This window comes from Podarcis vaucheri (genome assembly GCF_965113315.1).
Source record: "Podarcis vaucheri genome assembly, chromosome: 17".
Taxonomy (NCBI): Eukaryota; Metazoa; Chordata; class Lepidosauria; order Squamata; family Lacertidae; genus Podarcis; species Podarcis vaucheri.
The window spans coordinates 42,271,606-42,282,552 of NC_138755.1; the positions used below are offsets into that span (position 1 = coordinate 42,271,606).

At 46.8% G+C, this 10,947-nt stretch overlaps 1 protein-coding gene across 1 annotated transcript; it reads right to left on the minus strand.

The window, feature by feature from the left end:
• Positions 1 to 44: 44 nt before the first annotated feature.
• Positions 45 to 5,075, minus strand: NDUFB4 (NADH:ubiquinone oxidoreductase subunit B4). Its single transcript, XM_082206177.1, has 3 exons — positions 4,894 to 5,075; positions 2,257 to 2,403; positions 45 to 183 (listed from the first exon to the last, which is right to left on the minus strand). Exons 1-3 carry the CDS (start codon positions 5,065 to 5,067, stop codon positions 121 to 123), a joined length of 384 nt encoding a protein of 127 aa, XP_082062303.1. The 5' UTR covers positions 5,068 to 5,075; the 3' UTR covers positions 45 to 120.
• Between the last annotated feature and the right edge of the window lie 5,872 nt (positions 5,076 to 10,947).

Below are 10,947 nucleotides of genomic sequence, written 5' to 3' on the forward strand. Positions count from 1 at the left end.
AATTTTATTTTAGGTACTGCACTTGAAATACAAAGGAAACAAACCAGTTTCTAACTGAGATTTATTTTGAAATAGGTTAGAGATGGAGTACAAGCCTCTTCAGCAGCAGGTACAGGACACTTAATAGAACATAGGGAACGGTCGCTCATACTTGCCTTCCTGTATGAGCTTTTCTTTTCTATCCTGTGCAAAACAAAAACAGGGAAAAAATCACCAATCTAAGCAAGGGTAAAGAAATGCTCCAACAAAAGTGATGCCCAAAGACAACAGAGTTAGCAGAAGACTGCAACCCTAACTAGATACTAAGCCCAAGCAATGAGACTTCTGAGTAAACATTTTACTTTATTAAAGTATTTTTACACCCGCTTTCAATTTAAAATTTTCAGGGCAATTTAACGAAAGTCAGAAGTGTTGTATGCTGTTAAGTTCTAGAATGTGAGAGTTGGAGAGATGGTCTGTTTTGAAGAGGCTACACTCCTCTGAAAGGAAGGCTGCAGCTTGGGGCTACTCCTGGATCCGTTATCAGTGGAGGGTTAGATGGCCTGGTGGTTAGCAGGGACTATTTTCAGCTATGGCTAATTAGCCAGCTATTGCCTCTTCATTACTTGGCCTTGGGACGCCTCCAGGACTACTGCAGTGCACTCTACGTGGGACTGCCCTTGAAGATGGTGTGAAATCTCCAACGGCTCCAAAATGCAGCTGCCAGATTACTTCCTGGGTACCATTTAGAACAGGCATAAGCAAACCTGGCCCTCCAGATGTTTTGGGACTACAACTCCCATCATCCCTAGCTAACAGGACCAGTGGTCAGGGATGATGGGAGTTGTAGTCCCAAAACATCTGGAGAGCCAAGTTTGCCCATGCCCAATTTAGAACTCATATAACTCCTGTTCTGAAGCAGCCGCACCAGTTCCCAATTTGTTCCTGGACTCAGTTCAAGGATATTATTATTCTTAATGTTCAAAGCCCTAAACTAATTGGGCCCCAAATTTCTGAAAGGTTTCCTCCTCTTGGATGTTAAAATTAGCAGAGATGGCCGCCTTGGTAATTCTGCAGTGGTGACCCGGGCAAAGCATTATCTGTTGAAGCCTCCCAACTGTGGAATTCCATCCCCAAATAGGCACGTTTAGCATCATTATTGCACTGCTTTTGTCATATGCTGAAGACACACCCCTTCATCTGCTTCTAACAGCTGAGTTATTTTATGTTAAGGACTTCCTTTAGTCTACGTTTTATATTGTGTTTTTGGTGTTTTATTGTGTTTGGTTTTTTCAATTGTAAATTTTATTGTTGCTTTGTTGTAACGTTCCCTGGATCTTAAGGTGAATGGCAGGAAAGAAATCCTAAAAATAAATAAATGGTAACAGGAAAACAATTGCTACACAATGAAAACTATAAGGATGAGCAAGGTTGATTGCTTTGTTTTTGATTTCAATTGTTTACAGGGTTTTAATCCCCTACTCCACTCACTGAGCTGCTTTCTTTTTGCAATAACCTGCCACCTTTAATTTATCCAATTATTTGTGCATCACTGAAGGAACATCAAGAGCTTTCCCACCAAAAAAGCTAACTGAACAACACTTCTGAAATATAGAAACTAGTGTTTTGGATGCCCAAAAAATTAGAATTGTTGTTAATTGTCAAGAGTCCCCAGATTGATACAAAAATAACAGGGGAAAGGGACTGAGGAAGGTGTGATCAAGCAGAACGCATACAGTGGTGCCTCGCAAGAAGAAAAGAATCCGTTCTGCGAGTCTCTTCGTCTTGCGGTTTTTTCGTCTTGCGAAGCAAGCCCATTAGCGGCTTAGCGGCTTAGCGCTATTAGCAGGCTTAGCGGACCAGCTGATAAGCGGTTTAGCGGATCAGCTGATAAGCGGCTTAGCGGATCAGCCGATAAGCGGCTTAGCGGATCAGCCGTTAAGCGGCTTAGCGGATCAGCCGTTAAGCGGCTTAGCGGCTTAGGATCAGCTGATAAGCGGCTTAGCAGCTTGGGAAAAAGGGAGGGAAAGGAAAAAAACCCCGCAGGAACTCGCAAGACATTTTCGTCTTGCGAAGCAAGCCCATAGGAAATTCGTTTTGCGAAGCACCTCCAAAACGGAAAACCCTTTCGTCTAGCGGGGCACCACTGTATTTCCCATTATGATATGCCTCTCACGAAACCTAGTGTTCCTGTGCAGCAAGCCATTTATACTAGTAAATCCAGTTACTGGATCTCACACTACACAGTTGTCTAAGATCACATATTTATAGCCTTACCCTGTCCGTTTTGAAGACATACCACCAGAAAAAAATGGGCCCTAGTCCAAAAGCAGCTCCCAGTAGTGAAGTTTTTGGGGTGACACGGAAATTAGGATAGGCGTTGTACATTCGGGCGTAAACCCAACGAGTCACAGCGGGGTCATCCTAAAGCAGAGAGACGATAGTGAACATCTGCCCAAATGTGCGCTGTAACAAACGCTACCCAGGTAATGTCAGCTCTCACCTTGACACCTGTAATCTACTGTACATCTTAGGCCCAAAGTGCAACCACAGGCAAATGCAGAAGATAATAAGAGTGGGGTTTTTCCCCCTGGATTATGCAGGGGAATTATAACAGAAAGGAATTATGTGAATTATAACAGAAATATGTTAATATGTGAATTATAACAGAAAGGAACATAGGACACTGCCTTACGCTGAGTCAGACCACCGGTCCATGTAGCTCAGTCCTGTTTATGTGCCAGCCTTTCTGAACCTGGACTGCAACTCCCATCATCTCTGACCACCAGCCCTGGGATGATGGGAGCTGTAGCCCAGCAACATCAGGCAGGCGTCCTGGAGATGTTGGGGAATTCATAAAATCATAGAGTTGGAAGGGACCCCCAAGGGTCATCTAGTCCAAACCCCAGCAATGCAGGAATCTCAACGTGCCGCCCCCCACCCAGTATGAAACCATAGCAGACCCTACTTAGCTTTGCAAATGTGCTGGCAGATTGGGGTTTTTTGCTGCGCACTGGGACCCTTTGCTTGAATAGCAGATCCCCAGCCACTAAGCTATGGCCCTACCTCTGCTTATGGTGTGTGTGTGTGTCTCATCCATCTGTCTCGAGAGACAACTGAGTGCACTTCCAGGGGGTGAAGTCAAACCGCTGCATTAGCAGCACTGAAGTGTCCTCTCCTGGGCTCAAGACTGAGCAGCGTGTCTGGGGGTCCTGGGCTGCCCAGATGACAAGACCCTGCAATTGTTGATGTGATCCAAAGGAAAGCAGAGCAATATGCTTGGCACCAGTTTGGCTGCAGCAGTTGCCAGAAGGAGGTGCACCAAGGCACCAGCCAACTGTCTTAGGGACTCCAATCTGGATTTGTGTACGGCTTACTCCTTAGCTTTTCTTTCTCCTGAAGATATCCCACAAGACGGCAGAACTTTAGGACCAGCATTTTCCTTCTCCTCGATGGATGGAGCAGAATTTCCCTTCTCCTCGATGGATTTTCTTCCCAGGTGGATGAGCCCCATCTACCCCTCACTTCCCTCTACAGCACGTGCAGAAACCAACTTGACCATTGGACTCACTACTGGTCTCGTCTGCTCAATCTGCAGGAGCCGGACTTTGCGTTCAGGCAAAGTCCCTTCTCCCTGAGGGTCTGAGGCCCATTGGCTCCCCTCACCTGGTTTAGACCGCTGTTCAAAGCTGTTTCTGGACTGTGGCCACTGTCGCCTGCTGACAGCTTCTAGGAGCCACAGGTGAGAGCCGAGTGCAGGGTGGGGACCAAAGATGGACAAACTACCCCGGGGGGAGCACAGCGTGTTTCCCACCAGAGGTAATACCCCTCCTCTTGCACCCATACGCCCCATATGCACGTGTGTGTATGAATATTTGAACAATAAAGCACCTGGCAAACCCCATACAGAACATACTTAGAGGAAGACATACCCTGGTCAAAGCGGGAATGTTTTGTCATGTTTTTAATATTCTGTTGGGAGCTGCCCAAAGTGGCTGGGGTGGTCCGGCCAGATGGGTGGAGTATAAGTAACAAATTATTATTATTATTGCTATTACTACTACTTTTTTATATGTCTGTTGTCTTTGTCCATGGAGTTTTCTTGGCAGGGATACTGGAGTGGCTTGCCGGTTCCTGCTCTCCGCTAAGACTTGTCCATTCTGGGTGGCCCTGCACGGCAGAGCTCATAGCTTCTCTGAGTTATTCAAGCCCCTTCACCACGGCAAGGCATGGTGGGACAGTGTTCTCAAAGAGACCAGCATGAGTCTGACCAAACTGCAGGAGGCAGTGGAAGACAGGAGTGCCTGGCGTGCTCTGGTCCAGGGGGGCACGAAGAGGCGGACACAACTAAATGACTAAACTACTACTACTACTATTACAGTCATACCTCGGGTTGAATACACTTCGAATTGAGCGCGTTCGAGTTGCGCTCTGCGGAAACCTGGACATAACGGAATGCGTTACTTCTGGGTTTTGCTGCTTGCGCATGCGCAGATGCTCAAAATGACATCACACACATGCGCAGAAGCGGCAAAAAGTGACGTGTGTGTGCACAGACGTGCCATCGCAAGCTACGTTTGCTTCTAGATGTGAACGGGGCTCCAGAATGGGTCCTGTTCGTATCTAGAGGTACCACTGTATTATTATTATTCCATCTTGCAGCTGACTGGAAGTTCAGAAAATGTTCTCCCTCCCCTGCACCCCCCCCCCGTTTCCTTCTCTTGCCTTCATCTTAAACTGAGCTGAGGGGTCTCCAAGGCCCTAGAGCAGCCTTCTTCCCCAAACTTGGGGGTCTCTCTCCAGCTGCGGCTGGACTACAACTCCCATCATCCCTCGCTGCCGGGACCAGGGGCGAGGAGTGATGGGAGTTGTGGTCCGGCCGCAGCTGGCGACCCCCGCCTGGCCCCCACTCACGATGCTGGTCCTGCGGGGGTCGTTGAGCTCCAGCAGGTAGTGGCGCTTGAGGCGGGAGCGGATGGCCACGCGCTCGGCCTCGGCGGCGCGCTTCTGGGGCGAGGCGTCGTACTGGGCCGGGTCGAGTTCGGGCGGGCGCGGGAAGAGGGGCGCCGGCTGGTAGGGCTCCGCCATCTTGAGCGCGGCCAAGGTCAAGCCCCGTGACCCGGAAGCGCTGCCTCTCGCCTCCGCCACAGAGAGAAGAAGAAAGGAGAGAGCGGCCTCCTCCTCTTCCGGCAAGGGAGGCTGCCGGGTTCGACTGCCTAGAAAGGCAAAGGAAGAGACGCCATTTTGAGGAAGAAGGGAGAGCGGCTGGTCTCCGAAGAGATTTCTCCTCCCGGGTTGGACTATTTCCCACCCAAACCCCCCCAGAATCAGAAGAATCCGAGGAGTTTTGTGCCCTCAAAATAAAACAAAATAAACACGCAGCGCTTATTTCATTTCATAAAAAATGGGATTTGGAAAACCGTTCAAAGGACATGCAATGAAATTCAACCAGGGGGAAGCGAGAAAGTCACTTAACAAAGTTAATAGCTGTAATTTTTAATAAGGCTGTGATTTATGGTTGTTGTGTTTGTTTGTTTATAATATTGTGAAAACCAACAAAAAAATTTTTTTTGGGGGGGGAAACACTCAGGGCTTATTTCTCATGAAACATTCACTTTTCTTTTTTAGTTTAAACATCTAAAAAAAATTGTCCTGTTAAAAGGATATGCAATGAAATTCAACCAGGGGGAAGCGGGGAAGTCACTTAACAAAGTTAATATAAGTGCAATTTTCAATAAGGCTATGATTTATGTTTGTCTATAATATTGTGAAAAGCAATAAAAAAAATTGTCCCTTCTAGGCAAGTTGCTAATGCCAACAAAGCCTATTATTTCCACTATGCTATTCCATGTTGCAGGGGGGCTCAGGACAGCCCTGCCAGGTAGTCAGCTGCGAATATTGCAGGCAGGTGAGGCAGAAAGTGGTCTTTGTGCAGTGATCTGCCTAACTCGGCAAGGATGAAAGGTGGGCAAAAGGAGAAGGAGAAAGCAGAGAAACTGGAGGAATTATTCGCACCTGTCTTCACTGCTGCTGCTGCACTCTCCCCTGCAAAAAAACCCACAATCATCCAATTCTCAGCTTTATTTTTTTTTTTAAAAAAAAGATAGAGGTAAGTTTCTAGCAGTGATAGAACTTGAGATACAATGTACAGACATTACAGTGATCTTTTGTTTGAGAGAAACTCCCCTTCTCTTCCCTTTCAGTGTTTAATCCTGCAGACAGGCCAGGTAGTGCCTGAACTAACTTTCCTAGCAGTCTAAAGTGGATCCAGTGCATCCCACACACGGCTGCCAGACCACAAGGAAGACTGAAACAGGCACGTGAGGCAGTGGGATTCAGCGGGGGGGGGGGGTGCAGTGACAGCTGCTGTCGAGATCGCTGCTTCTGCATGGCCCTGTTAGAGCAGTTCAGCATTGTGTAGAACAGTCTTAAATACCAGTTACAGTGGAACCTCGGGTTTCTAATGTAATCCGTTCGCGAAGACTCTTTGACTTCTGAAATATCCGAAAACAGAAAGCCGAAGCCTCAATTCAATAGGGAAACTCAAATCAGAAGCCACGCCGGATGTTCGGGTTCCGAAAAAATGTTCAAAAACCGGAGCATTTACTTCCGGGTTTTTGGTGTTCAGGAGCTGAAACGTTTGAAAACAGAGCCGTTCAAGAACCGAGGTTTGACTGTACAGTAAGATAACGTAACAGAGTAACACATTGCAGTGAGGTTCAGTCCTTTATGTAGCCTTAGGTTGGCGATCCCTGTTCTTATCCAAGTGGCATCCCATGCTTCCATTTAATTGAGGGGTGTGCTGACAATGAACCTCCAGGTTTTGGAACTCAGGGAGGGTGGGCTACTGCTGGGTTCCAGCAGCGACACACACCTGTTGTTTTTTGTTAATTAACCCATGGTTTTATATAAGTGTGATATATCAGAAAACTCAAGGATAAAGGGGAAATGGCCACACCCACGGATAAACAAATACAGTGGTACCTCGGGTTACATACGCTTCAGGTTACAGACTCCGCTAACCCAGAAATAGTACCTCGGGTTAAGAACTTTGCTTCAGAATGAGAACAGAAATTGTGCTCCGGCGGCATGGCGGCAGCAGGAGGCCCCATTAGCTAAAGTGGTGCTTCAGGTTAAGAACAATTTCAGGTTAAGAACGGACCTCCAGAACGAATTAAGTACTTAACCCGAGGTACCACTGTACATGTGCACATGACTTGAGCCATCTGCACACTTGCAAAAAAGACTCAGAATGGCATAAAGTTTGCGTACACATTAAGTCATATGCAAATGTGTGTCCTCTTTTTGCAGGTGGGAGAGCGGTTAAAGCCCAAAAGTAAATCAGGGGTGCTGCACACAAGCAATGCAGAATGTCAACAGATGAAGCTGCCCCCATAGTTGTATTTTGATATTTGAAAATACCTACCCAGCTTAATTTATTGATGCCGACAAGAGTCCTGTTGTCACCCATTTCTTTCATCTTTCCTGTATCTGCCAACATCCAGCTTCATTGAATGTCCATGACTTCTACTGTTATGAGGGAGAAAAACTTCTCTCTATCTACTTTCTTCATGCCGGGCTTAATCTTATAAACTTCTCTCCCGTCTCCTCTTACTCGCCTCCAGGTGTTGTGGAGGGACTGCAACCTTCATCATCCCCGGCTGGCATAACCAATGGTTGCAAATAATGGGGGTGCAAGTCTAGAGAGATCTGGAGAGCCATCGGTTCCCCAGCCTGCTGCAAGGTTTTGGAAAATATAAGTGTTATGTACTGAAGTTCTCACCCTGGGCCAGCAGGGGGATACTGTAGATAGTTATGCAAATAAGGGATCGAAAGTGATGTTCAGTGACTGGATAGTTTTAGAAAATTGTTAAAGTTACATTGTACTGGAGCTCTATATAAGCAGGCTGGCTGAACCCTTCAGTTCAGTTCTGTTCTGACCTCTGAATAAACAAGAGCCGTTTGAAGAATCGCTGTGTCGTCTGATATGTTCACCCACAACTTAACAATTAGTATTAGCAATGTGCTCTTCCTATATTTGTGCTTATCTCATTGTGCCAAGGACCCTTTCCCCATAGTTATCACCACACAAAATCGCTCCTTGTGTGCTCTAAGTAGGTGCGACATGAGGCCACAGAGACAGAGACAGCCGTGTGAGCTTTCCTCTGAATGATTGCTGGCAGGTATTTATATACTGCTGCTGACGTGCTGTGAAAGGGTGTCAGCGACTGGCTGGACACTGAGGGGTGGACACCGGGAAAAGGGGGGTTGAGGACTGACTTAGAAGAAGGGATCTGTGATCTGGGTAACCTGGAACAGCCGAGAGACGAGAATCAGAGGCAGGAGAAGGCAAGATGTTAAACTGTTCTTATATGCAACAACTGCGGCAAGAGTATTGTTAGCCCAGAAATGGAAACAAGAAGAAATTCCGACGAAAGAAGAATGGCAGACGAAATTAATGGACTATGCAGAACTGGACAAAATGACAGGAAGGTTTCGAAACCTGCGGGACCAGAGATTTACAGAAGATTGGAAGAAGTATATGAATTATTTGAAGAGCAACAGTAATCAACAAATCACGCTAGTAGGACTACAAGAAGTTTTGTAAGGAGAAATATACGAAGTGTTACAAAGTAGAAAAAGATAGAGATTTTGGTTATGAGTTTGAAATGTCATAGGGAAGATAAGAAACACATACTGAGAGATTAGATTGGAAAATTTTCAGGCAGGATTGAGGGAAGTCAAAAATTTGAATAAGATGTAAAAGCATGTTTAGTTACTGTTGAAAACGTTATGTTAAAAAAAAACCCAATAAAAATTATATTTAAAAAAAAGAGAATCAGAGGCAGGAGAAGCTGCAGGATTGGAGAGTGAAGAATGCGTGCAGGAGGGAGAAATTGGCCAAACTGGTGCAGAATTAGGGTCTTCCACACCTCCTCCTCCTCCCCTCCCCTCCCCTTCTTCACTGTCTCCCAGGACCAGAAGAGGATCGGAGCAGGAGGAAGCATAACAGGTCACACGCAGACAGAGATACATACACCAGGGTATCAGATTAGGGACATTCCCAGTCTTGCCTAGATAACCCAGGGATTGAACCTGGACCTTCTGTGTGGAAAGGTCCTATGCTATTGAGCTGCAGCCAGTGGTATGGCCAAAACTGGGATGTGCCATGGGCTGGGAATGGATGTGGTGTGCGATGGGCCCAGTTTCCCTACATGCAAATCCCAGCCACCTGCCGGCAATGCCCCTTGAACCTTGCAGAACTTGTACCCCCGAAAGAGCAGGTGGACCTCAATTCAACCCATCGTGAGCCAATGTGGCGTAATGAATAGCTTATGCTTGTGAAACATGGACCACTTGTAAACACCATCTCCAGCTCCTTGAAAGATTCCATCAAGGGTGTCTCCAAAAAATTTTACACATCCCTTGGGAAGACAAGCAAACTAATGCCAGTGTACTGGAAGAAGCGAAGATCACTAGTGTTGAAGCAATGATTCTTCAACATCAACTTCGTTGGACTGGTCATGTTGTGCGGATGCCTGATGATCGTCTTCCAAAGCAACTCCTCTATTCCAACCTAAAAAATGGAAAGTGTAATGCTGGTGGTCAACAAAAGAGGTTGAAAGACTCTTTCAAGGCAAATCTTTAAAAATGTAGTATGAACACCGACAACTGGGAAACACTTGCCTGTGAGCAGTCCAGTTGGAGAACAGCCTTTACCAAAGGTGTCGTGGGCTTTGAAGACTCTCGAACTCAGGACACAAGGGAGAAACGTGCTAGGAGGAAGGCACGTTTGGCAAACCCTCACTGTGATCAACTCCCGCCCGGAAACCCATGTCCCCACTGTGGAAGGATGTGTGGATCCAGAATTGGCCTCCACAGTCACTTATGGACTCACTGTTAAGACTGTGCTCGTGGAAGACAATCTTACTCCCCTACAAGTGATCGCCAAAGAAGAATGGATAGAGTGAGACCAGGGTTCAAATCACAGGGTGACCTTGAGCTAGTCACCACCTCTAATAATAATAATAATAATAATAATAATAATAATAATAATAATAAATAATTTATTTACACCCCGCCCATCTGGCCCATACCAGCCACTCTGGGAGGCTTCCAACAGAACACTAAAATACAATAACCTATTAAACATTAAAAGCTTCCCTAAACAGGGCTGCCTTCAGATGTCTTCTAAAAGTTTGGTAGTTTTTTCTCTCTTTGACATCTGGTGGGAGAGCGTTCCACAGGGCGGGCGCCACTACTGAGAAGGCCCTCTGCCTGGTTCCCTGTAACTTGGCCTCTCGCAGTGAGGGAACCGCCAGAAGGCCCTCGGCGCTGGACCTCAGTGTCCGGGCAGAACGATGGGGGTGGAGACGCTCCTTCAGGTACTCTGGACCGAGGCCATTTAGGGCTTTCAAGGTCAGCACCAACACTTTCAATTGTGCTCGGAAACGTACTGGGAGCCAATGTAGGTCTTTCAAGACCGGTGTTAAATGGTCTCGGCGGCTGCTCCCAGTCTCCAGTCTGGCTGCCGCATTCTGGAATAGCCTAAGCATCCTCACCGGGTGATGTGAGGATGAAATGGGTAGGAGGAGAACCATGTACTCCACCTTGAGCTCCTTGGAAGGAAAAGGTGGTCTATAAATCTAATAACTAACCCCATTGGATGGTGTTGGTTATTGGACAACTCTTTCTTTCCCTTCCTGGTACCACGAGAAATCTCTTCAAGGGCCTCTCTGTTTCACAGAGAGTTGCTTCCTGATTGGATAGTCAGGCAATTTCTCTTCGCTGAGAAACGCAGAGTTATCGTGAGGTTAAAAATAGGCCTTCCTCGAGGTTGTGCTGCTGGAGATGACATTGGGATCTGCGTTGGAGGACAGATAATTCTGACACTGATTAAGGCAGGCAGGAGTCCTTAATGCGAGCTCAGAAGGTGAGCTCAAGAGGAGACCGTGTAGCAGCGGCCAA

What these genes read in the sequence shown, in the direction of transcription:
- NDUFB4 (XM_082206177.1), bottom strand. Translation starts at nt 5,067, where the DNA reads ATGGCGGAGCCCTACCAGCCGGCGCCCCTCTTCCCGCGCCCGCCCGAA. An exon ending in ACCCCCGCAGGACCAGCATC is followed by an intron (nt 2,404 to 4,893) that starts GTGAGTGGGGGC and finishes TCTCTGCTTTAG; the next exon opens with GATGACCCCGCTGTGACTCG. An exon ending in ATGTCTTCAAAACGGACAGG is followed by an intron (nt 184 to 2,256) that starts GTAAGGCTATAA and finishes TGTTTTGCACAG; the next exon opens with GATAGAAAAGAAAAGCTCAT.